At 34.3% G+C, this 27824-nt stretch overlaps 1 protein-coding gene across 10 annotated transcripts; it reads right to left on the bottom strand.

Annotated features, from left to right (window-relative positions):
- Nucleotides 1–1244: 1244 nt before the first annotated feature.
- On the bottom strand, nt 1245–24080 carry LOC107898484 (ABC transporter D family member 1). 10 transcript variants are annotated; one of them, XM_016823947.2, is made up of 28 exons: nt 23751–24080; nt 22301–22487; nt 21716–21793; nt 19914–20193; nt 18926–19150; nt 17157–17354; nt 16583–17037; nt 16097–16235; nt 15933–16011; nt 14782–15020; nt 14364–14668; nt 14173–14284; nt 13360–13518; nt 11612–11689; nt 8143–8242; nt 7965–8073; nt 6837–6927; nt 6583–6707; nt 6288–6437; nt 5413–5485; nt 4659–4839; nt 4420–4578; nt 3508–3669; nt 3201–3437; nt 2325–2494; nt 2169–2221; nt 1992–2070; nt 1245–1798 (listed from the first exon to the last, which is right to left on the bottom strand). In XM_016823947.2, the coding sequence occupies exons 3-28, from the start codon at nt 21775–21777 to the stop codon at nt 1712–1714; spliced, it is 4107 nt and encodes a 1368-aa protein (XP_016679436.2). In that variant the 5' UTR covers nt 21778–21793; nt 22301–22487; nt 23751–24080; the 3' UTR covers nt 1245–1711. The 10 variants fall into 10 exon arrangements, with proteins under 10 accessions (XP_016679436.2, XP_040937824.1, XP_040937825.1 ...); XM_041081890.1 differs by having other exon boundaries at nt 2325–2488; XM_041081891.1 differs by having other exon boundaries at nt 2325–2473.
- Nucleotides 24081–27824: the final 3744 nt, after the last annotated feature.

Raw genomic sequence — 27824 nt, 5'->3', positions numbered from 1 at the left:
TAACTTTTATTAATCTTCTAATTACCATATAAGGACCTTAATTTTTTAATTCCATAGCTATTTGATCCTTGTAACTACTAGAATCCAACTTTTACATTTTATGCGATTTGGTCCTTTTCGTAATTAAACACAAAATCAGTGAAATTTTCTTATCAAAATTTTCACATGACATTTCTATCATATTACAGACCATATAATAAAATAAAAATAAATTTTATTTTTGGCTCGAATTTGTGATCCCAAACCACTGTTTCGATTTCATCGAAGTTGGGCTGTTACATATAATATTTTGAAGTTTGTTGAAATGTTTTGAAATTGTTCAGGCATGATTTCAATCATTTTTAGGCTACTTGCTACAAAATCACGACATTGTAACTCGAAGGGCGAAGTCACGACATTATTTTTCGCTATACCACAACATTCCTCTACAACATCACGACATTTGAAGGACTATAACTCAAAGGGTAAAGTCGCAACATTGTCGTTTGTAATGTTGCAACATTCGTCATCCTTCGCAACATTACCAAGAACATGGTGCCACGAGATCAGATGTACAACGTCGCAACATGTCACAACATTGTTCCCCCATTGCACCATTTTGATTTGTTTTAGCTCCAATAGCTATTTTTTACTCCAAACACTTCCAATCACCCCAAAATTATTCTAAATCATTTCTAAAGCTCTCAAATTATTTTTAATATAAATTTTTATGATTTTATAAAATTGATAAAACTCAAAACTTAAAGAAAACTCCGAGAAGTTCATTTCATCTATATTTCAATAACATCTCCTGTTCATACCATAAGCTAAGACAGGTAAGAGATGTTATAATAAGGTTTTACAATAATTGATTTAGTATCTTTATTTTTTTAGCAGAAGCGTTAGTAAGTCATTTCTGTTTCTTTTTTTACAACACTAGACTTATAATTAATGATTTGAAAATATAGCAAAGGAGAAAATAAAGATGTTGTAGGGTGATTAAAGTTTATTGGATGAGAATTTTAAACTTAAAGTTATTGGGCTGCAAATAACTCCAGTTTTAATTTACTTTAGTTTTAAAATTGAACTATATTGCGATTATCAATTTTTAAACATACTATTTTTAGATTCCGTATTCAATTTATGATTGAAATCATGAAATAAATAATACAAATACTAAATTATAAATATAACAATGTAAAATCACAATTATTCATAAGGCAAACTGATATAAACATACAAATGTCTGCAGTAAAAACATGAAGTACTAAACTCCCTTCAATTTTATTCATTAGGGCAAGAATAAATAGGTAACAATTCTTAACAAGTACAACAACATGAAGGGCCACGCATTTTTTACCCGTTAAAAAAGGGTAAAACTGAAAAACCTGTACATGGAATTCTTCCTTGTGCTTACATAGATTCAGAATGATATACTTGGCTGGCTGTTCTCATTTTATAATAATTCCTAACTACCAATTTTTGCAATAATCTGATCTAATTTGGGCATCGAGTTTTTGGTATAAAACAAAAAATAATGAATTTTCCTTGAAAAAGAGAAATTAAAATATTATTGGCACCTGGCATCACCTTTGCTCTAGTCTATGTTCCGGCATGTAATTACGGTTAACTTGATCCGGGAAACAGCAGTCAGGTTTGAGTTGCCCTCAGCCCTTGTATATATATCTAAGTCAAGAAGAGCACGAACAGATTGCTGATCATCGCACCAAACTCACTGCTTGATTGAACGAAGCTCCCACTTGCCCTCACCATCAACCAGTCTTAATTCCAAAGCATGGAATGGCATTAGAGCAGGCCGCTGAAAAAGTACAATAACAAATAAATAAATAAAGCGACAGAAAAATTACAGTCGAAAAGTGCAACAGTTGCTGCTAGCTTTGTTGCCATCAGATAATCATCCCAAGCATCCCTAATATTGTATTATCCACCAAATTGTTCTGGAAATAATTATTTGCGTATTTCATTAATCACTACCCGGTGAAACTACTTGCCTGTGATGAGGTAATGACAGTTATACCCAGATCTTTTGCCACTCTATAAAGTTGTTCCTCAACGTCGACACTTGTGGCACTGCCGTGGGGAAATTTTGCGGGTAAATTAGATAACTAGTTAGTTTTCTAATGAAATAAGGATTATGTACAAAAAATCGGTATGGATTGTTTACGTACTTTGTGCACTCGTCAAGGATACCAAATTTAGGCTTGTGGAAGAATAAACGTGCCTGGTAAAACAGAGTTTGATATCAAACAAGAGAACTCTGGTATGAAGAGTAAAATATTGTTTCCATAAATGGCTTGAAGGTGCTGTAAATTAGCTGAACCCACCATGCCTAATCTCTGCTGTTCTCCAAGCGAGAGTGTGTCTTCCCAATTGAGATTGGAATCCCAACCACCATCCTCTCTTTGCAAAAGATAATTCAACCGAACATTTTCAAGAATAGTTTTCAATCGAGCATCAAGAATGTTTATGGCATCTGCTGATTTTTTACCTGAAACTTTGCATGTTCACAATCCACTAAATATAAACTAATTCAATACATTGTTTCTGGAGAAATCATTGAAGAAATATGAAAAGTAACTTTAACACCATAGAGACAAGAAAGGATACCGTGCTTCTTAAACTGTTATGTCATTCTAAATAAAAATGACAGATCAGATCCACTACCATGTGAAACCCCTAGCCAGATATCTGCACACTTTGAACTTAATTATATAGTTCATTTCCCTTGATAACTCTATCCTAAGAGAGAAGAAATGAAAATATCAATTGCCCAAGTTCCGGAAGATTCTATGTTTCTGGTACATGAAAACTTAATCTAATTTTGGCGAACTATATCTTGGGGGCAGAGATACCACACGAATCTTTGCTGAGCTCCCTGAGAATTGATCTTTTTAACAGAGCACGACAAAAATATGATCCTTACAGTCACCCTAAATAGAGGGGAGAAGCACAAGTTCTTGTTGAAACTAATCTTTAATAGACCACATCTAAATGGTACCTATTTTTGTAACATATAACTCGAAAGTCTAGAAAAGTATTCAAATGAAATCATTCACCAAAAATGTTTGAAAGATTGGCAACAGAAGCAATGTGTTTTCTCATGAGAACAAAATTACCATTCCATGATAAAATAAATAGTAGACGTCAAAATAGAAACTTAAAGGATAAGGAAAACAATAGAAGTTATGCAAGTAGGTTACCTTTTCCATAAAACTTTAATTCCCTCATCTCAGCTTCCTCACGAGAGAGAGGATATATGATTTGATCCCTTAAAGTTCCCAGGCATGTATATGGTCGCTGAGGAACATAGAAGATAGCACAACTCGATCCAGCCTCTTCATCAAAATAGTGGATAGGTTTATAAAGTCTTCCAGTCACAATGGGCCAGAGACCTCGAAGTACTCTGAAGACACAACTTTTTCCGCTACCATTTGGACCTTAAGAGATTAAAAGCACATCAGATGTAAATCTTTTATCAAGACAAAAGATAATACTTCCTATACTAACCAGTAACAAGCAGGCTCTTTCCTGGTACAACATCACATGTCAACTGCTTAGCCAACAGTTTCTGTGCTGGAGAAATTATATCCACATTGGCAAAAGAAATGATATCCTCGGCATAGAGACTAGTGCTCTGAGACTCTGTCAACTTGTTGATGTTGAAATCCCCTGGTTAGATGATGATCTTGTTAGATTAATGTGGAACATTTAGGCAATTAAGTCTCAAAATAAATAAATAAATAGAAGAGTTGGAAAAGAAGTTGATCCTAATCGATAGACATGCAGCAAAGGCAGATCAACAAAACATTTATGATGGCCAAAACAGACCTGCTTCATGCAGAAGCAATACGCCAAATGGAGGACTTCCTCACATAATACGTATTATGAGCAACAGTACATCAAATTGAAACACAACCAACATTTCAAATTTCCTGTTCTGATAAGGTAGAACAAGTGCATGTATTTTGGTTTTGTTAAAAATGAACTGAAGATACAATGTACTTAGTGTCACATTCTAAGAAGCTTACATACAGACCTAACTGTTAGAAGGAACATACTTCAGTTTAAACCAAATCAACTCAGATAAGAACTTCATTAATCAACTGGTACCTCATCAAAGAGGCAAAATAACTTCTTATTAATTTGTGTTGTTATAATTTATGAATTACTTCTTAACCTCTAAACATGTTATATTCATATTATCTTAAGCTTCTTCACACTCAATACCAGCATGCTGGCCAAAGGAAAACAAGCACTCAGCACCAACAGATAGAAAAGAAAGCTCATAAAAGAAATGATAGCAGCTAAGAGACTAAGACTAGATATTCATGCAATTGTATCAGAAAAAATAATGAAAATACACATAAAAATGAAATGCAGGGTATAAACAACCACTAGAAAAGTGAAAAATAGATGTACCAGACTGTGCAGCATCAAGAAGCTCTTCAAGCTCAAAAATCCGGTTGATGCTCCCAGATAGCTCCAGGAACTTTTTATGCAATTCCAGGATGTCACCAAAAGCTAAAAAGCTTTGCGACACAACAGATGCCAGGAACCGCAGCGCATGTGCAAGCTCACCTAAAAAAAAGTTCAAGTATTTTCAGAGAGAGAGGCAGGAGAAACTCCAAAGTACAAGAAAAATAAGTCAAATATCTCACCTTGAGTAGAAACTAAGGCTCGGTCCCCCTTGTGTTCCAAGGCATATAATAAGCTCAAACCCCAGGTAACATTATGTGGAAGCTGTTTCGTTACAAAATCATCAAGAATACCAAACAACCATTTCTTCTTCAAAAGTAACAAAGAGTGATCAAGAAGCTCCCTAAATCTTGACTCAACCATCTGCAAATAGAACAAACATAGAATTAGGGATAGGGAAAGGAAATTAGGGGGGAACCATGGAAAAGGGAAAAGCAGAATACCATGATTCATGCAAAAATTGCTAAAATTGGCTGTCATGCTTAAAATAAATTTTCAGGTCATGTACTGTCTAGATAAGGCTATAAAACATATATAATATATTAACAAGAGAAGGAAGGGAGGAATCAAACAGTATCCTTCTAATTAGTTACACATGGAATCTGCAACAGGCATGTAACTTCTTACCAAGGATTGTCATTTTAAACGATTCTTGTTGCAAAATTCAAGCCCGTAAAAAACCAACAATTGTAGGATCAATACAAAGAAGAATTAATTTTATTGGGTTCAGCCTAGGCATATAAAATGTAAACTATAGTTGATTGGTTTAAACATAAGGATGCATTTAAACTTCCAGTTTCTAGCCAATTGTGAGCTTAAATAAACTTTGATTCAGTCTACTTTTCCACAAGGAAATTTTGCGTTGGCATCACATAAATGGATAGAACAGTTGATATTCCAATGCTTCAGACAGAACAATGAATTCAATTATCTTACAGCTTTTTCTCGAGCACCACCTCCAAAGAAAGCTATAGACTCAGCATGAGTGCGCAGTCTTTCATGCATGAACCTAATTAACATAGTAGTTGAAGTTATTAGAATGATATACGCAGCAACATCCAGATATTGAACAAATAAAAAACAAGTTCCCAGAGGAGAACATGTACTTGTATCACATCAATCAATACTTTAAAAACTAAACAGGTAATGAACTGCAATAATATGAGAACACCTAAAATTGGAAAGTTTAACCAACGCAAAACTGATCTTAAGACATGATCACATAAAAAAGCTAAAAATAAATAATTAAAATATAAAAATAAGATGGCAGCATATCCTTATCACGATGCTCTGATTAGTCTGTTGCGTCATTTAGGCAAGTTTACTCTAAGCAAATATTCATTCATCTTCAACAATTCCCTTCTTTTTTTTCTTTCCATTCTTCCACGTATCTTTACAGTCTAATCTAACTTCTAATAAAGCCCAAATAAAATAACCATCTATGCCACGTATCTTCAATTCCCTTTTTCCCCTCTTCTTTTTCTGAGAGGGGTAGCTATATGATTGCATGCTCTAAAATTAGATTGGATGACGGTATCATTTATTATAAAAGGGTAAAACAAACACTTCGAAGCACTAGACAGTATCTGAAAGCAGCCAGGTTTTATTGTTATTCTAGATTTACTTTTTGTTTGTGATTATCCAGCTCAGTTCCTGAGTTTCCTACCCAATAACAGACCATCTGGATTTGGAAACACCAGTTTATTTAAGTACTTTTGCATTATACACGTTCATACAAGTATTTCCATATGTGTAAGTACATCTAGCATTCTTAGTATTGAAGCATGGATCATAAACCAAGATTGAATTACCTAAAGGTTCCCTCAAGTTGTTGTTCTCGACTTGTCAAATCACCAAAATCAGGAGTAACAGTCCTTAGAAAACCCAGACCAAGCAACATATAAGCATACAAAATGGCGACACCCCTTTGTCCAGTTAAAAGCTTCATTCTCCAGGTGAACCTAAAAAATTTTGCATTTGTCAAGAAATTGTCTTAGGAAGAGAGCCAAGGGAGAGAGGAAAGGAGCAAATAATTTCAAAGCCTAGAATCAAGATTAATCAGGAAACAAATACTTGCACCACAATGGATCAAGATAGTTTTCTCACCACAAAATGTCAACAAATGGCTTTACCATTCCAGTAACAAGCCCCGATATATCAGTAGTTAACTTTTCAAGATCATGAGTTATTCTTTGATCTGCATCAATATTTTTGCTTGACATGTGAAAGACCTACAAGAAGATGCATTTGATGTGAATTTACCAATGCTGAATTCTATGCAATAGTAATGACAATTATGAACACTGTGCGATGCTTGCCCAAGTTCTTGGCCATCATTGTTTATGAGATGATCAAACTACCTGGTAAAATGCATTATTTCTTAAGTACTTCTTCAGCAAATGTTGAGTCAATCTGATCCTCCATCCAAGGGCCAGCCTTGCAGTCAAGTGCCTGTAAACCAAGAAGGCATGCTAGATGTGAGATAAAGCTAGGGATGAGAATGAAATTTCTTTGGTGAAATTCATACCACCAATCAAGTATAATCAAAGTCTTCTAAAGCACTAAAAAACAACACAAGTTATAAAAATCTTATTAGAAAAATGGCTGGGGTTTATCCACAAAATTGTCAATGCATAACCTACATCCATTGTCCTCATATGATCCAGAAACCCACTCAGAAGTTTACCAGAATGGCATAAGTAATGGAAATATAATAAGAATAGACCACAAGCACAGATTACGAACCATGACATTGTTTATCACAAAAAAAAATTAATATTTAACAGTTAAGGCAAATACAAACCACCAAGTTGGGCAAACAGCCTTCTGCATATAAAATAAGCTACTAAATCTGCATGTACAACACAAAGAACATACCGAAGCACAGAATTAAGTAGTTTCAAAGAGCTTTTTTTTTTTTTCTTTTACAGAGGAGAAAAAGCATTCTAATACGAATGGCACAATCCTCTTGATTGATGCTGCAATCTTTCTTCAGGAAAATTTTAGAAGTCAGAACTTACTATGGCTTCATTAACACATTTGGAAGTAGAGCTAGATAAATTTCTTTTCAGAGAATTCTTTCTTTTCTTTTCTTTTTTTTTTTATTGCAGAGAAAGCAATTTCAAGACCTTTATAGAAAAAACAGTAGAACCTTCTTTGGACTTCAAGAACTTATAGACCCTAGAGAGAGGGTTCACATTCATACTATTGTATCAGTTGTCTTTGGGGGTACATTACACTAGCACTAAATGATGATAACACAATATACCCTAGAGTAATTAGGAAGAAATTATGTATACATATACATATACATATATGCCTTTATTGGAGAGAGATAAAATATCACAGAAATTAAAATAAGTAAAATAACAAAATATAGAGTTAGAACTGATTCAATCGACAATTTAACTGAGATCTTTCTCTATTTGTATCTCCTTTTTGTTTATTTGATATAGAGGTTAATACATCATAATTAATAGAAAAATTACCTCAAGGAAGGTGCAATGAAAGAAGATGCAGCGCTTTGAAGAACACTTATCCCAATTAATCGGATAAAAGCTGCCTTATCCTGCTCCAAAACATGCTTCACAGTCGTTCCTGAGAATTGATGCATTAAAATAAAAATAAACAATCTAACAGATATTAAAAAAAAAAAAATTCTAATACCATTTAATGATGCAATCCGATCTGAGACCCAAGTTCTCGAGACAACAAGTAAAGCAACTGCAAGCAGTTGAGCCCCTTGTTTGTCAAATAAGGTAGGTACCTGAAACACAAATTTACAGTCATAGATAGAAGAATTAAAAAGTTTTGTAAGTGGATGAAAAAACGATTTACTCATTGCTCACATTAAGTACTCCTTGCACCATGATTAATTGAATTCAAACATTGAAGATAAGTATAATATCATAAAAATTAATGCTCCATATGCTAAACAAACATTTATACAACAATATTTAAGCTACTAGTTGAGAACATTTTGTGAAAAACAGGATATTTTCTATTATATTTTCCACAAGAGATTACATGCATATTTATACACATAGTTAGCCTAACTAAGGTAACTTTACGCTAGGAAACAGAATAATTGTAGGGATACTGTACAGCCTTAAGTTAGGGATAGAATATTTTTAGAATCATATTTGATATACTCAAATATTCTAAAATCTGACACTCCCCCTCAAGCTGGGAAGTGGATATCATCCATTCTCAGCTTGCTTACTAATTTCTGAAACAACTTCCCAGACAATCCTTTGGTAAGTATATCTGCTAGTTGTTCATCAGTGGACACAAATGGAGTGCAAATTAAGCCACTGTCCAGTTTTTCCTTTATGAAATGTCTGTCCACCTCAATGTGCTTCGTTCGATCATGTTGAACTGGATTATGTGCGATATTGATAGCAGACTTATTAATCGCAATACAACTTCATTGGACCTTCCCACTTGATCTTCAAGTCTTCCAATATAATCTTTAGCCATAACAGCTCACAAACTCCAAGAGCCATTGCCCTAAATTCAGCTTCTGCACTAGATCTAGCCACAATGTTTTGTTTTTTACTCCTCCAAGTCACAAGGTTGCCTCCTAGGAAAGTGCAGTAACCAGAGGTTGATCTTCTATCAACCATAGATCTTGCATAATCTGCATCGGTACAGGCTTCAAGGGTTAAATTTTCTCCTTTTTTAAATAAGATTCCTTTGCCTAGAGTGCCTTTTAAGTACTGTAGAATCTGATATACAGCAATAAGATGTGATTCCTTAGGACTGTGCATAAACTGACTTACAACACCTACTGCATAGGCAATATCTGGTATGGTATGGGACAAGTAAATAAGCTTCCCCACAAGTTTTTTATTTGACCTTCTATCAACTGCTATATCTTCTAATACATCTCCGAGTCTGTGGTTCACCTCTATGGGTGTCTCTGCTGGTTTACAGCCCAACTTGCCTGTTTCTGTCAACAAATCAACTATGTATTTTTGCTGAGATATGAATATTCCTTCCCGAGAGTGTGCCACTTCAATACCAAGGAAATATTTTAACTTACCTAGCTCTTTGACTTCGAATTCTTTTACTAGGCATTTTTTTAACTTCTCCATTCCTTCTAGATCATCACCAGTCACAATAATATCATCAACATAGACTAATAAAGCAGTCACTCCCTCTGAAGATGAATGTTTTACGAACAGAGTATGATCTCCTTGACTCTGTTTATACCCCAACTTGAGCATCACTTTGGTAAATCTTCCAAACCAAGCCCTCGGGGACTGTTTTAGTCCATATAAAACCTTTTTTAGTTTGCAAACTGCCTGTCCTGTATTTGGACCGAATCCTAGAGGAACATCCATATAGACTTCCTCCTCAAGGTCACCGTGTAAAAAGGCATTTTTGATGTCAAAATTGCTGTAATTTCCAGCCTCGGTTGGCAGCTAGTGACAACAACACTCTTACAGTGTTCATCTTTGTAACAGGGGCAAATGTCTCAAGATAGTCTATCCCATACATTTGAGTGTACCCTTTAGCAACCAACCTTGCTTTGTACCTCTCCAAAGAACCATCTGACTTATATTTCCCTGTGTACACCCAGCGACATCCCACCGGTTTCTTTCCTTCCGGTAATTTCACTAAGTCCCATGTCTTATTTTTTTCAAGAGCTTCCATTTCAACCTTCATGGCATTTCTCCAATTCTCATCTTCTAATGCCTCGAATACAGTTTTAGGAATGGAAATAGAATTTAGGCTAGTAAGAAAGGCTTTGTGGTTATGGGACAAATTTTTGTAAGGCATGAATAGGTGCAAGGGATGTTTTGTACAAGCACTAGTCCCCTTTCTAATAGCAATGGGAAAATCATCTAAATTTGTAGTATTAGAATTCAAAGTAGGTTTAGCAGTTACCTCAGGTCGTATAGGAGAAGAAGATGATTGAACTTGCACTGGTGCCTTCTTCCTTGAGTAAACCAGTAACGGACGAGTAGTGTCCTGAATTCCTCTTGGTGATTTGGGTGTCCTAGGCTCAGTTTCAAGTTGGGCAAGTTAGGTAGCAGGCAAGGTCTGAGTGAAAGTGTTTGATTGCTGGACAGGAGCCGGAATGGGAGTGTTTAGAGCTAGAATGAGAGTGTTTGGTTGCTGGACAGGAGCTGGAATGTCAAGAAGAAAAAATTCTTTGTCCTTATCTTCTGTGAATAAGATCTCCCCCTGAAGATAAGGACGAGTGAAGAAATTTTCTTGTTCAGCAAAAGTAACATCAGCTGTTACAAAAAAAATTTTTATGGCTGGATGATAGCACTTGTACCCCTTTTGAGTGGAAGAATATCCAAGAAAGACAAACTTGACAGCCCGTGGATCAAATTTCCCTCTATTTTGAGAATGAACATCGACAAAGGCGACACAGCCAAATACTTTGGGAGTAAGATTACTGGAGGTATTGAAATCAGGAAAAAATTTGGCGAGATTCAAGGACCTTTGTAGGCAATCTATTTAACAAATGAGTAGCAGTTAGAACAGTCTCCCCCCAGTATTGTTTAGGGACGTTTTTTTGGAACAATAGGGCTCTTGTAATGGCTAAAATGTGACCATTCTTTCTTTCGGCTACACCATTTTATTGGGGTGTACTAACACAAGATGACTCATGTATAATGCCTCTTTCTTGAAAATATGTTGAGAGGAATTGATTGAAATAATCCTTGGCATTGTCTGACCTAAACCTTTTTATTTCAGCCCCAAATTGTGTTTTGATCATGTTGTAAAAAATTGAAAAGACAAACCTAACATCAAATTTTTGTTTTAAAAGAAAAATCCAAGACACACAAGTACAATCATCAATAAAGGATACAAACCACCGAGCTCCAGAAATATTTGAAATAGTGGACGGCCCCCAAACATCACTATGAACAAGAGTAAAAGGAGTGGATGTTCTTTTATTGCTTGCTGGAAAAGAGGTACGTTTATGTTTTGCAAGTTCACAGATATCACAATGAAATTTTTCAACAGTTAATCCTTTAAATGGTGAAGGAAACATAATTTTAAGGACTCTAAACGATGGGTGACCAAGGCGAAGGTGATAGAGCCAAATTTGATCTTTATTGGTTTTAATAGACTCGGATATGAGAGATAAAGGTGAGGAATTCAAAACACTAACTTCTTCACTGGATTCTTCAAGATAGTAGAGGCCATTTATTTCCTTTGCATGCCCAATCATCCTCCTCGTATTCTGTTCCTGAAAAAGACACCGATTGTGATAGAAAACCACTTTACAGTTAGTCTTTGGTAATTTTTTTAATGGATAAAAGATTGGTAAATAATTTTGGAACATGAAGGACATTTTTAAGAGTAAGGTTTTTGTTTATAATAATATCACCTTGACCGGCCACTGTGATCACAGAACCATCAGCTACTGTTATTTTTCTACTACTAGAACAAGGTGTATATAAAACAAGCTATCTGTCTATTATCTTCACTAGTTGGCTACTCCAGGCCAAATCTCCTCTCATTTACAGCATTAGTAACCGAGGCTGAACTATCCACTTGATTGTTCTCCTCCATAACTCCTCTTCTTCCTTCCTCAGCACGAACAATTGCAATTGTTTCATTTAGTGATGGTAGTTCCTCTTTTCCAAGTATTTGAACTCTTACTGCATCAAACTCAACATTCAGTCCAACAAGAAAATCATAAATTCGATCCTTTTCAACAAACCTTTTCAGGAGCGCTGCATCTTCACTGCACTTCATCTGAATGCACTGGTAATGATCCATCTCTTGCCACAAACTTTGCAACAGATTGGAATACTCCGTGATTGATCGACTTCCTTGCTTGGTGGATGAAATCTTAGTCTTGATTTCATAGATTTGAGCAACATCTCGAACTTTAGAATAAATCTGCTTCACAGCTTCCCATATTTCTTTGGATGTGCTAAGAAACATGCATGTATCACTGATTTCTGGCATCACAGAGTTCCATAACCAAGACATTACCATAGAGTCTTGTTCATCCCAAGCATCAAACTTAGGGTCCCCTTCTTTAGGTCCAGTTCCGAGTAAGTGACTCAGCTTTCCTCTTCCTTTCAAGAAGGTACGAACCAATTGGGACCATTTCAGATAATTTTTTCCATTTAGCCTGTAGTCTACTTGGATATTCTGAAACTCACTCATTGGATTTGAGTTGTTTACAGAAATTTCTGAGCCCTCCCCAGTGTTACTGGTCTTGACAGTTTCAGTCATGTTGTGTCTGAACAATTTCTATAGACTTGAGGACTGGTTGGGAGTCAGAAAAAAAAAACAGGCTAAAGAAACCGGCTAAAAAATCCCAAAAATCGGGCTAAATAACAGGCTCTGATACCATGTGAAAAATAGGATATTTTCTATTATATTTTCTACAAGATATTACATACATATTTATACACATAGTTAGCCTAAGGTAACTTTACGCTAGGAAACAGAATAATTGTAGGGATACTGTACAGCCTTAAAGTTAGGGATAGAATATTTTTAGAATCATATTTGATATACTCAAATATTCTGAAATCTGACACATTTAGTCAAAGGTAGTCAACTCCATCAATATTAATCCATAATGGAACTTTCAAAATAGACAATATATAACTTCAAGCACTTATTTCTTAGGATTAAAACTCTATGGTACAAGCCAGTTAAATCAAATCTACTACTACTACTACTAAAGAATTATGTCCAGGATCTGAAACACTAATGAAAACTCAAATGAGGAAGGGGCAAAGTTATAACAGCTTCCCAAATCTCCTATTTAATGACCTAGCTAAACAAGAGAAGCTATGTCTTTTGGGAAATTCATCATACAAGTTCCAATAAATTTAGCACTTCACAAAGTCAATGACTGATATGCGAATAAAAAAAGGCTCTTCCAGAACATACCAGTACTTTAAACATGGCAGCAACTCTTAATGGAAGTACTCTTGCATCCCTCCAGAGTTGAGGAACAACAGGTAACTTAACATCATGATTCACAGAGGGGGATGCTGCTATGACCTCTGATACATATGATTGAGTCTTTGGATTTGAGAATGCAGAATCCTAGAAAATTCAGTCAAAATTTTGTAGTGAGATGATGATGATGATCACACAATATTAAGCATCCAACTTAATATAAGACCACAAAAAACCCAAGGCTTAATAGATAACAGATGCCACTACTTAAAACTCCTCCCACAACTCAGTAAGAGTCTACACGTGGACAGCCTTATTATGGGTAACAAGCAAGACAAACAAAAAACACAGGGGCTCTAATTTGATGTTAAGCACCCGAACTTAATAGGGGCTACATGTGGACAACCTCACATGGTGACATGGGGTAACATGCAGGAAGAATAGAAAAAACTGGGTTTTGATACTGTGTTAAGCATCCAACCTAAACTAATTGGCAGTAGATGCAGAGTTGGCAATAGATGGAGAGAACCAACTTGAATTTAAGACCTCATGAAATTCACTACATAACAGATGTGAGACAACATCACTTAATCCTCCTTATGTGTAGTTCAACAAGGGACCTACACTTGGACAACCTCACAAGGTTAACAAGCAGGAAGAACATAACACAGCAACTCTACTAACCAGCAACAAATAGGACGAGGGGCTCAACTTGTATATATGAACATAAGAAACCCAAGACTTAAAGAGATGTGGGCACAACAAACACAAAAGAAAACCAAGTTTCAAAAATTCTAAGACCTTTTTAGCTGCTGTGAATGCTCGTTGAACTGCAATTGCATCAGTTTGGCGGTTTGTCTCAGAATTTTCAGTCAATTCAATCCCATTTTCACTTTGTACCGAAGAATCCTCACTACAGGTTTTATAAGAGTTCATTAAGTCACCAAAAGGAAAAGGTATATATGCAAAATCCACAAATTTATATTTGGTACCTTTTATAATGAACTGTCCAACCTCCTTCTCCATTCAAAGACAAAACCACATCATGAAATGCAACTAGTGCTGGACGATGTGATATGGTTATACATGATGTACCCATAGCTCTAACTTTAGCACAAAACCGCTCCTCCATATCAGTTGTCACAGCACTAGTGCACTCATCAAGAATTGCAAATTTAGGCTTATGGTAGAACAGTCTAGCCATCCCCAATCTCTGTTGCTCCCCAAGAGAGAGTTCATCACCCCAGTTAACCTCTTTATCGGGTTGGTAGCGATTTAATAGGTATTCAAGGTCAACCTGAATGGACAACGAATATAAGAATTATATTGAAAACTCGGAAGAAATAGAATGTGTCAATACAATTTCAAGAATGAGAAAATATGGAAAATATTATGAGATGAAACTCATACATTTTTCAATAGCTCTACCATTCCATCGTGTGTAAGAGGTTCAACCTCCTGATCTGCCGTAAGAGGATAAATTAACTGGTCGCGAAGGGTTCCAACAGCTGTATATGGTCTTTGTGGCACGTAAAATATTTCCTTATTAAGATCAGAACCAACCCCAGGTTTCACAATATGGCCAGATACCAGTGGCCAAAGACCACCTAAAACCCGGAAAAGGGAACTCTTTCCACTGCCATTTGGACCTTCAGCAAAGAAAAAACAAAGATTTACAATCACCTAAAATTCACACATCTTCCAAGGAGGATTAAGCATTGCCTTTCCAAAATTTTCTAATCAATGATTTTTTAAACACCACAGAACAGATTAGAATATTGAAACACGAACATAAAAGAAGGGCAGCAGATATAAATAAATATAGAAACATGAACCCACACATCAAAAACACATACATAGGCAAAAAGAACCACCAAGACTTTTCACTATTCAGTGAAAAAGCACAGGTTTAAGGGTATTAATACTTTTCAAAAAATAGAAGCATGTCTAAGGGATTGATGAGTACGTGAGAGAAGGGCTTCATTCCTCATCTTCAACTCATCCTTGTTCCAGCACTAAAGCACAAATCCAAGCCTACACCTATCTCAAGTACTCTTATTCAGTTTTTCTTATCTTTTAATATCTCAGAGAAAACATGGTTTTGAAGTTTTAACAGAGTAATATCAAATTAAGCAAAATTATAAATACCTGCAAAAAGGTGAACCCTTTTTTTCTTTTATTTAAACGCTAAAGCATTTTTACTTACTATCGTATAAAATTACTTATCTACTTAAATATATGCTACAAAGTAATATTGTTGTTAAAATAGAACCGTTACCAGATATTTAATTAAGCCACACACTCTTTGGTAAGTATATCATAACAAGAATTAAACTCCATGAACAAATATCCATGCAGCTATCCAAAACTAGATATAAATCATCACATCACAAAATCTAAAACTTGTTTATGGTAACTAATTCCAGTAAAAGCTCATCCTAGAGGATAATAGAGATGATTGAAGAAAGCAAAATAGAAGAATGTCTAGAAGATGAGGAGATTGCAGCATAGAGCATATTACTGGTAAATATGTAAATTACAATTTTCAAGGGGAAAACAACCTGTAATCAAAAGATTAGATCCCGATTCAACTCTCAGAGAGAGATCCTTGACCAAAACATTCCCAGATGGAGTAACAACCTGGATAACATTTCAACTATTAGACCAAAAAAATCTGGTAAAGGAATACTAAGAATCATAAATCGTTCAATATCAACTCAAATACCTTTACATTGGAAAACTCAACATAATTAGCTTCAGTTAAGTAATTCCTACTTGCTGCTCTTTGAAAGGACGGTTTCTTATCAACAGCACTTAGCTCTCTTGATATGAGCATTAACTCATGAATGCGATCAGCATAACCACTGGAAGATATTAACAGAAATGGCAGTAAGAATAAAACTTAAGTTATTAAAGGAACCAGATATCCGTGTCTCAGTAACATTCCTTCTAGTAATAATTAACAACCATACTGAATGTGCATTAATCATGAATTTTAAGTATGCATATGGCAAGATTCCAGGGGTTGGTTATACAGCGTTTAATGTTTTCTCTCTGCCTCACTCAAGTCCTCTCTTGTTACAAACTTATAAGCAACAATTATAACAGAATATGAAACATATATTGGAGGTTGCTTAGAAAGTGCTTAGTGTTCTTCCATATGTTGTCCTCTCTAACACCTCTTGAAAGCCAGAAATCAACAGAGGAATACCTGAGGCGATTTAGCCGTCTTGAACTTATAGAAAGGGTTCCTAGGGCCTGAAATAGTGAAATTACAACACTGGTATGATATCTTAGATTGCTTAACATCTCTGCCCGTCCCAATGTTGAAGTGTCCGGTCTAAGATTGCCAGCAAAGAAAGGCTCAATAATCAACACGACAGCAACGGTGGCACCAAGGTATTTCAATAAGAAGTCTTGAATCATGCCAAACCACCAATGGTCATGAAGTACGACCCTCAAGTGCCTAACAAGATTCTTAAACTTCTGCTGGATGTGAGATTCTTCTCTATTTTCTCCACCATAAAATGCAATACTTTCTGCATGGGTCCTTAACCTCGAATGAAGCTGTCTGTATTCTCCTTCCAACTGTTGTTCTTTGGACATTAGTTTTCCAAAAGCTGGAGAGAAATTTCTTATTGCAGCTCCTGCTCCCAAAACATAAGCCTGCAAAACAACACCACTTGCTAATGTGACCAGTGACCACTAATAACTTCATTAGCAGAGCAATTGCCAGAAATTTATATAAGCCTGTAACAGATACAAATGATAGGACAAAGAATTACCAATATCCAGAAAATGTATTTTGGGCTAGCATAAGAACAAAGACGCCAAGTATAAAGCAGACCATCAGTAACTGCTGTCAAATCATCCTGTACAAGCTCACTCAACTCCGAACAGAACCTTGGTACATCACTTGCAATCCGTTGCTCAGGATTCCTAATCCGTCCATCAACGTGTGATATTTTGTAATATGCCATATTCTGAAATTACATATTTTACCGATAAACAATAGAGAAAACATAGTAAAATAAAATTACTAAAAAGAAAAGTAGAATGCATGTAAATCAGAGAGGTAAGTGTTTCTTATATATAACAAACAAAATAAAGCTGTCATCCTCAGTTATGGAGGTTAAATTTTCCATGTACTAGTCTACAATCCTGCATTTCATTGAATGCTTTAACTTTTCAAAGACTGTTAAAGGATACTTAATGAATCCATACATAAGAAAAATATATTGAGTTCAATACTTTACATTAATGTATAACATGAAAAGAAAAAAGGTTATTAACATAAATACTTAACCGGTGTTTAACTAGTAGGGCTTAAAATTCGTACATCAATAAATTATTAAAAACATACAAATTAAGGATCATAACAAAGGTAAACGATAATTAATTAAAAATAGCAAGCTTTCAAAACTTTTACAAATTCCATCAATTATTAGACTTCTACATATACTACAGCCTATTTAAACTATAGGATAAAACAATTACAAAGAAACTATATCTGTAATTATATAATCTTATATAGTTATAAAAAAATTTTAACTTGTATTTTCATCTACTAAAACAATCAAAATACAATTTCGAACTTTTTTTTTTTTTGAATTTGCATGTAAAGAATCAAGAAAAATAAAGTAAAAGAATGACCGAAATTAGGCTAAACCCAAGTCAAAAAGGTTCAAAATTGCGAATTTTGATTAATCTGAATCCAAACATCAACTTGGCTATATTAAAAAAAAAAAAAACCATTGTGTGACACAACACAAACTTGAAAAAGTATGTGAATAATGCCAATCTAAAGATAATTTCAATTTATTGTTATAAGATATTATTATTTATTTATTGCTCTTTTTTTTCTTTGCCTCTTTGCCAGTCTTTCTTTCCTTCTTTTTTTCTTTTCCTTTCTTCCCCTAACTCCTTTCTCTTTCTCTTTCTCTTCGAAAAAGGAAAAAAAAAATTAATGAAGAAAGACAATTATCTTTCACATTGTTGGCAATAAACTTAATAGACAGCATATAGATATATTAGACAGATAGTCTCATCGCTATTGAAAGGGAGGGAAAAAGGCATTGGGAGGAAAGCATAAATGACAAGATCTCTGGATTGTAAAACAAATCCTCAGAATTTTCACCAATCATAGAAAATTTACTCAGTGCTATAACCCTTCAAATGTCTGCCGTATTACAACACCATGAGTAGGATTTTTTTCCACAATAAAAAAAACTTTATGTAGTTCTGAGAACATATCTTTAAGGTATAACAAATAACACTTAGTTTTAAGATATAATAGAAAATTAAAAAATAGAATAAAAAAAAAAGGAAAATAGATATTCACATATAAAGATTATTAGACAACTAAACATAAAACATGCATGCCACCTGCCACTGATAAAGATGTGCAAAGAAGACACTCACTTATGCAGGAAGAAATGAATAACAAAGTATGAATCATGAACCGATTTATCCAGATTAAAAAGTGCAACATAACAAAAGAGAAAAACAAATCAGCTATATACAGATTACTACATCATCAAAGGCAGAAAACTACCTCAAAGTAATGTGTATGGATGAGCTTTGTCAGAATTTTCCTGAAACTCAGACTTAGGGTACCAGTTATGTACTTCGAAGTAGAATGAAAGGTTGACAGAAGAAAACACAGCAAAATGTTTTCGGATATTAGCAGGAAAAATGATGGTACACGCTGAAGGAAAGCAGCACGGAATAGAAACCCCTGAACTTTTGCTAATCTATTGGTCAAAGCAGTTCTCAGGACCTGCAAAAAAGGTATAGAGTAGATGCTTTACATAAAAAGAAACACAAAACCCTTAAAGTCCAAGTTAGAAAAGTCACTTATGTCGCATCCCTTTGAAGGAAAATAAATTTCCATTAAACTTTTTAAAGGTTTTCCGTACCAACTGCTATATCTGATACATTTCACAAGGGAATGCAAGTTAAAATCATAGGTCTACAAGTATATCTTCACACAGATGCATGCATAACAAGAGCAGATAGAAAAAGTGTGTTAGTTTCCGATTCCTTCTCATATTACTATATGATCAAATACACTAAATAATTGTTAAAAATAAAATGCAATAACTGAAGAGAGAAGTCAAGCAACTAGGCTGTGGTAACTTATTTTAGTTTTTTGTATTTTCCTGTTCTAGATAAAAAAAGAATACCCTAAAGTATATCTGCTACAGAATGTTTTGGCTTGGTACTGAGGTAACAAATTGCCATTGTCTAGCATAAATATGGATTTGAACCAGTGCCTCATTTAATATGCCACTTAAACCAGATCAAACGGCATCTCTACACCAAAATTTCAACTTTGTGAAAAAGCTAAATACCCACTCTTAAGGAGCTAAAAACAAATATAATCTCCAACTTTCCTGTCTGGTCTATTTTCTCAACAACAATTGCAATTTCGATGAAAAAGATTGTGGGGCCGCAAATAAAATATGAAGAACAATAGGAACTTAGAATGCAAGCACAATATTGAACCAGCATGTTGTCAATACACAAAAAGGAAGGCTTACCACTATGCCCACCAAAGCCAAAAGATCTCGTGCGCCAGTTTGGCCCATCTTAGATAGAAGAATTGCTGTTAAAACCTGAAGGGACTTTAATCCACCTCTCTTTCGTGTAGTTCCCTTTACATTATGATTCCTTTTAAGAACCTCATCCGAATTTTCTCTATCATCTTGCACCCCATTGGAATGACCATAAGAATAGGGCTTCTTACTACTAAACCGCGATTGCAGATAGGCAGCAGTGCCACCAGCAACCACGATACCAGAAGCAAGCAGTACTGCTTTCCTGTAAAACCATAAAAGTAGTAAAATTATAGACAGACCCCAGGGAAGGAGAGAAGACAAATGTTGTGTCTTGCAACTTTCATGGCATGGCATCTGACAGAGCTCCACCAGGAAGGTGGTGTGAGGAATAATATCATGCCACATAACATATTGACCTCGAAAGGATGGTAAGCAGAAGGATAAAAACTGCGGTTATAGTGAAGAAATACTAAAGCTCCAGATCAAAGATGATCAATTAAAAATTAAAATCAAGCATTTCACCCTTTAGAAAAAAGAAGTCCTATCTTTGACACTATCTTTTTGTACATCTATAGTAAGACATATAGTGCCTAGCTTAAAATCACAAGTGCCCTAATAAGCAGTGGTATTTCTCCTACATTTTCACAACAGAATATTCGTAAGTCATACTTACTCTGCTACCCATATTAAACATTTTCCAGCTTTCCTCCTTTTGTGTGTGTGTGTATAACTCAGGAAAATATTTTCATTACAGGTAGTTAACCTATTTAAGAACCTTCAAGATTACTTATTTAAATTTTTTGTTTTTTGGCTCAGGTAATTGAGGCATAAACCCCCAGTGATAAATAAGATGTGAGATTAGATCCTAGGCCTACAGCAAATCACTTCCTCTTAAAGAGGGAAAGGTAACCACAAGGAGGAAACTCCAAGGTTATTTATGGTCAACCTGATCAAAAATGCATCACTCAAGGCAAATTCTTATATGGATACATTCACCCCATCAACAATGAGTATCTCAATCTCTTTCTCTGCTTATCTGAAATAAAATAAAATGCATTGTGCTTTTCCTTCTCTACATTATTCACCCTCTGAAAGAAGTCTAGAAAATTTTTAATAATCATCAAAGGAACAACTTTCAAGGATTTTATAATTGATAAAATGACGTCTGGACACAATAATTGTTTCCAAAATGCACCAGACGCATGCATTCAGACGGTCGAAAACAAGCAAGGTTTTCATGAATTAAACCTACAATGCAAGAAAACCCCTAGAAAATTTTAATAAATAATCAAAGGCATGTCTTGATACAAATTGTTCCCAAGATGCACCATATACATGCAAACAGAGAGTCAAAAACATACAAGGGTCTTCAAGAACTAAACCTACAATGCAAGAAAATCCCCACAAAATTATCATGTCGTGTATTATTCTTCTAACATTTAATAGTTTCTAACGAGTGTAGAGCATAGGCCATTTTATCCATAGGGTCACCACCAGTATATGTTGCTCATCAGCAACACCAAACAAATAAAAAATCGTAAGAGACATTTTTCTCTATTACTCACATTCATCAAGAAGAAGATATGAGGACAAAGTAAGGAGAATGGCGAGATGACATCATATTTGCACTAGCAGACATTTAAATTATTAGTGTTATCATTATCAAACTATCAGAAAAGCAAAAACTCTTATAATTTATACAACAAATAAATTGAATCAACTAAGATATAGAAGTGTCAAACTAATTATTTAAATTTATTATCACTAATATAATACATCAATACCTCCTAGAGGCCAAAAGATTTCGTCCACGATCGGTTAACTGCAACAGTTGAAGAGAAGGCATTGTTGAAGGTGGACCTCTGCACAGTAGCAAAGTTAAATGCCAAACAAGAAGGAAAGAATACTAATTACTTTCTAAGTATGAATGAAGAACCTTCACTAGAAATTCACACAGAAATACCTATTTTTGTATAACATGATATGCATACCCCTATTAAATGATTTGTTATACATAACAGTAGGATACAAAGAACCAAGAGGAGTTGATATAAATCCTAGGAGTAAATTTTCAAAGTAGAGAAATTCTGTTATCAATTCTCTAAAATATCCCAAAATCTTCCCACCCTGCCACCATGGAAAAAAACTCCCAGAATTTTATGGCCAATGCTCAAACACTTGGAACCAAATAAGCAGGGTAATTGCTATATCCTCTGAAATGCAATCAATGGAAAAAGATAATTTCTTTACATGAGGAATGACCATTGTAACAAATTCACATTATAAGGACATAAGATGGTTCCCCAAGTTGATCTTGCTGTTTAACAAGATAAACCATATGTCTAGAAAACAGGAAAAAAGTTTCTTACTATTGTCTTGAGTAGAGCTCTCACGATTCCAATTCAAAAGCCGATAGTGTTAACCATGCTCCATACAAGTCAACGTTGGCAAGAGAACATATGCCAATTTTTCTTAATATGATAGCTTCTAAGCAGTAAATATTCTGGTATTTGCTTCTTATCAAATGAATTCTCAGCAAATATCAGGATAATGCATCTGTGAGGTAAATCAGCTAAGCACTATCAGCATGCCAAAAAGTATAATGGAATATTTTGTATAACTACTAGGAAAAACCGAAAAGAAGGCAGCAATGTGCATATAAAAATCATATACCAAGAACGCTGATGGAAGGCAGTAATATGTTCATTGCAGAGATAAGAGAACATGGAAGCGCATATATTGACAAATTAAATATTGAGACATTCTCAGGAGCTATATTTATTTAATCTGGATCTATCATTAACAAGCGATTAGAAATTGAAATGAACAAAATGCTGAAAAAAGCTACTAAAGTGATAAACCAAAGATGTGCAGCTGATGTGTGGTGCATATGTAGAATGCTTATACAAGTTGACACAGGCAAATTGAGTGTTTAGAATAAAATGATTGAAAGGAGTATTCTCTTTTAGTTTCATTATTTGAGAAATGATTACCTTTTCCAAGTATGCCCAGATCAAAGATTCCTTTTCTAAAGATTTTATTTTGAACCTTTATTAATTGCAAACTCCACCGTTTGAATATACAAATATACACAAATAATATACGTTTGACAAATGTGCAACAATTGATTCTAAGCAACCACCACCCCCCCCCCTTTCCTTCTTAACAAGTAAAACAAATACATTATACAATCCCTTTCATTAAATGAGGTGTTAAATTATTTTTTGTGCTTCACACTCAACATGCTACCTACTTCAAGTTCTAACACCTGGTTGCCACACTTCGGGGGCATCCAAGCCTCTGCTACAAACCAGACAAACTGGTCTCAAACACCAATATAACATAAAAAATTACCATTCCTTACAACAAAAATAGCCATAAGAAAAGTCAGAATCGCTGAGAACATTAGGCGAATCAATGTTGTTCAATTTAACAATAATAGTAACTATACTATATCCAATCTATACATGTTAGTCCTCGACAGAGCTATAATTCATACTTCCTTTCCTCTATCACACTCGTAGTTCAAACCTCCGAAAATCATCAAAGAAAAGCTTCTTACTACCGGATTAAATTTTAAAAACTTATTCAACACTCGACTTCAATTCAATTTTCGGTGCTCCAAACAACAGAACAAAATAAACAAAGTAGCCCTTTCCTTATTTCTCAAATAATTTCTTTTTTTAAAAGAAAGAGTTATTAATCGAAGCATCAACACTTACCTTGAACTAATCAAAGCCGTAAATTTCAAAAAATAAAAGATGAAAAATTAAGCTAAAAGCAAAAGCATCAAACCTGGAGTGTGGCTTTTCAACATACCTAAACAGCAGCAGCAGAAGGCATCACATCAGAGACAATAAAATGCGACCTCTCTCTTCCCACTTTCGTTATTCTGTGGAACAGAAATTTACAACGATTTTTATTCTTTAGATATTGATAACAGAAATAGCCAGACCTTCAAAGTTCAAACGCTGAACCCAAAATTCAACCCTAGATTTTATTTCTTTTTACTTTTTTGGTGGGGTTGCCGATTCGAAAACTAAACCAGATTAAAATCCTCCAAGGAAAGAGGGGAGAGAAAAAATATATATGCTCGTTTCTAATGGAGAAGAGAAAACTGACATATGATTAAATTACATTAATGAGCTCTTCCTGGAGCTTAATTATGTGGATTTTCCTATATTTTATTTAGTTATTATAAAATATAAAAAGATATGTCTGCATAATAAAATTTTAGGTGAAAATACTTAAAAAGAGATTTTTGTATTATGTGACGGTATTAAATTAAATTTTTTGTTAAATAAATTAATTTAATTTATGTACTTCTAAAAAGAAGTAACCTCGTTACACATAAAAAAAATAAAGTCTATGGATTATAATTTGAAACTAAAATATAATTGTTTTAATTTTTAAAATTTTTTCATACAACAAATGTTAACCTCGATTGTAATTTGAATTAATTTAATTTGATTCTTTTTAATAAGGACTAAATTATTATTATTTTTTAATAATAGAGATACTAATTTAATATAATCTTTATAATACGATAACCTCTCAAGTATTTTAACTTAAAATTTTAACTCAAGAGATTTTAATTTTTTTAGAATACTAAAAGAAAAAATTACTATTGATAAAGTTTTATTTTGATTAGACTTTAAATTTAATTGAAAGTTAAAAGGTAAATTATTTCAAATGCCACTAACTTTGATTATTTTTTAATTTTTGTTACTGAACTTTTGAAACTTACAAATATGACATTAACATTATCATGTCATTACAAAAATGACTTTCCACTCTCCATTTGTTATCAATTCTCTTTATTATTCAAAAGAAACGAGATAAGATATTCTTCTTGCAACCTTTTTACAAATCATGTTGTCATATGTATCCCATATCAAATCAATTAACAATCCGTCAACAAATGTCTTCTGGTTTCCTCTAAATTCCATTGCAGCATCTTGTAATGAATATGCAATGTAAAGCCTTTAGAAAGGAGGAAATATTTGATAGAGTTAGCCGAAATAGTCAAAGAGATGAAGATTGAAAGGGCACAAGGAATTGAGCTAAAGAATAAGATTAAGCCAAACGATTATAAATTTGGAGGCAAGAACAAGAACGATGAGCTAGCTTGACTATGATAACTTTTAGTGGATAGTTGTTAATAAATAATTATTGTATTGAGACTTTTGTTTTTTATTTTAGCTGATATAGAAATTATATACAATGGGTGTAATTTTCCTATGGGATATGAATGAGAAATCAATCAAAACTTCTTCACTCTATTTCTTCTTCTTAAATCTTCGATCTTCATTCTCTCATCACAACTTAAAGTAAATTTAGGTAATAACAAAATTGATTCAGCTTATTAATGTTGGGGTTTTACTCATCTTTCATCTCACTATTTAGTGCTCATTTGTCTTCTTGATAAAATAAGGAAATCTGACAAGAATAGGGTAATCTCTTGAATTTATAATATCTAATAATACTATCCTATTAGAAATCAAATTTCTAAAAGATAATATCTAATAAAAATATCCTATTAGAAATCAAATTACTAAAAAATAATATCTAATAATAATATCCTAACACCCCCATCAAGTTGGAGCATGCAGATCATAAATGCCCAACTTGCTGAGAAGATATTCAAATTGTGATTTACCAAGTGCGTTTGTAAAAATGTCAGCCAACTGAATGGAAGTCGGAACATAACAAGGTGCAATCAACCTATCCTCGATTGCATCCCTAACAAAATGAAAATCCACTTTAATATGTTAGTACACTTGTGAAATATGAGATTCTGTGCAATATGCAGTGCAGATTAACTATCACAAAATAAAGGAATTGTTTTAGGATGATGAACACCAAAGCTCAATAGCAAGGCCTTCAGCCACTTGAGCTCACAAGTAACAGAAGCCACAGACCTATACTCAGTGTCAGTAGATGAACGGGAAACATTATGTTGTTTTTTAGTTTTCTAGGAAATAGGAGATTATCCCAGAAAAACAAGTCAACCAGTAAGCGAACATTGAGTTAATGAACAAGCAACCCAAACCGAATTAGACCACCCTTTCAAGTACAAATCACTATCAGATCTCAAAAGAATCCATTAGCTAGGAAAGCCTTTCAAGTACTGGGCAACATGTAGAGCCACGGCCTAATGCTCTTACCTCAACTCATGCATAAACAGGGATAAGACATGAACCGAGTATGCCAAACTAGTCTGGTCATTGCCAAATAAATCAAACGACCCATTAATCGTTTTTATGGCTCAAGATCAGATAAAATTGTCCCTATAGCATGGGCTAATTTATGATTTTACTCTATTGACAATCTTATGGGCTTTGCTCCCGAAAGACTTACCTCGAAATAATATCAAGTGCATATTTCCTTTGACAAAGAAATAACCTCAAAGTGCTACGAGTTACCTCTATCCCCAAAAAATATTTTAAAACACTAAGATCCTTCATATGAAAGAAAAAACTAAGATACGACTTAAAAGTTTTCAAAGCAGCGGAATCGTTCCTAGAAATAAGTAAATCATCAACATAAACCAAAAGATTAATGCTTACAGATCCCTTAGTGTATGTAAAGAGAGAATAATCAAAATATGATTGAAGAAATCCATACCCTTTCAATGCAGTAACAAGCTTTGCAAAGTAACACCAAAGAGCCTGTTTCAACTCATACGAAGACTTGTGCAAACGACAAAACATTCCAGGCTTATCAGGAGCAAAACCTAAAGGAAGTTTCATGTAAACCTCTTCATTAAGATCACCATACAGAAAGGCATTATGGACATCCATCTGATGTAACTCCCAATTTTTCGAAACTGTGATAGCTAAGAAAGCCCGAACAGTCACCACTTTCACCACAGGTGCGAAAGTTTCATTATAGTCAATACCTTCTACCTGATGATTACCAAAAATAACAATACGAGCTTTAAGTATCTCAATACTTCTATCGGAGTTATATTTAATCTTGTACACCTACTTATTGCCTAGTGCTTTCTTTCCAAGAGGAAGTGTTTCCATAGACCAAGTGTTATTATCTTCTGGAGCACAAATCTCATTTTGCATAGCGTCACGCCATCCTGCATCCTTTATAGCCTCTTTAAAAGATTGTGGCTCGACTCTTATAGTAATAGTTGCAAGAAAATTTTGATGTTTCACATTAAATTTGTCATAATTAACATAATGTGCTGTAGGAAATGAAGTACCTAAAGAAAGCTCTAAAGTAGGTGAAGTGAGAGATGGACTTTTCTTTATTACAGTAAGAGTAACAAAATCCTGAAACTTCACAGAAGAAAATTTCTCCCTATGCGCTCGTCCCAATTCAGGCACATCATTACCCAAAACCCTTTGTACCACCATAACGTTAAAGGAAAAAGAAGATACCATAGGTGTTGGATAACTCGCAAGAGGCGAAGTCACAGGTTTCGAAGTAGCAAACAGAGGAACTGTTACGGGTCACATTTGATCCATTAAAATATGTATCAAAGATTGCGTCTGCACTATCATATGGCAAAGCGACATTGTTAGGGTCATTGGTTGTAGTATTCCCATCCAAATACGAAAAATTTTCCTCAAGAAAATTCATATCACAAGGCACAAATAACTTCTTAGAATTTAGGTCATATAAATACCAACCTTTTTTTCCAAAAGGGTATCCAACAAAAACATACTTTCGACTTCAACTAGCAAACTTATCACCTTTAGAACATTGATTATGAGCAAAACATAAGCAACCTAACACACGAAAATCATCAAACAAAGGAGGGCTACCAAACAACATTTCATAAAGTATTTTATTGTGAAGAAGTTCGATTAATGAGATTAGAAACAGCCAACACACACTTCCCCAAAAAAGATTTAGGTAGATTTCCCTAGAAATGCA

This window comes from Gossypium hirsutum, chromosome A11, assembly GCF_007990345.1.
Source record: "Gossypium hirsutum isolate 1008001.06 chromosome A11, Gossypium_hirsutum_v2.1, whole genome shotgun sequence".
NCBI lineage: Eukaryota > Viridiplantae > Streptophyta > Magnoliopsida > Malvales > Malvaceae > Gossypium > Gossypium hirsutum.
The sequence above is the reverse complement of the archived record's forward strand: the minus strand, read 5'-3'. Positions and strand labels throughout refer to the sequence as shown.

Coding starts and splice junctions, on each gene's coding strand:
- LOC107898484 (XM_016823947.2), bottom strand. CDS start 21,777: ATGCCTTCTCTTCAACTGTTGCAGTTAACCGATCGTGGACGAAATCTT. Junction 17,038..17,156: donor AATACATTTTCTGGATATTG/GTAATTCTTTGT, acceptor GTTGTTTTGCAG/GCTTATGTTTTGGGAGCAGG. Junction 8,074..8,142: donor TCGGATTGCATCATTAAATG/GTATTAGAATTT, acceptor ATCAATTCTCAG/GAACGACTGTGAAGCATGTT.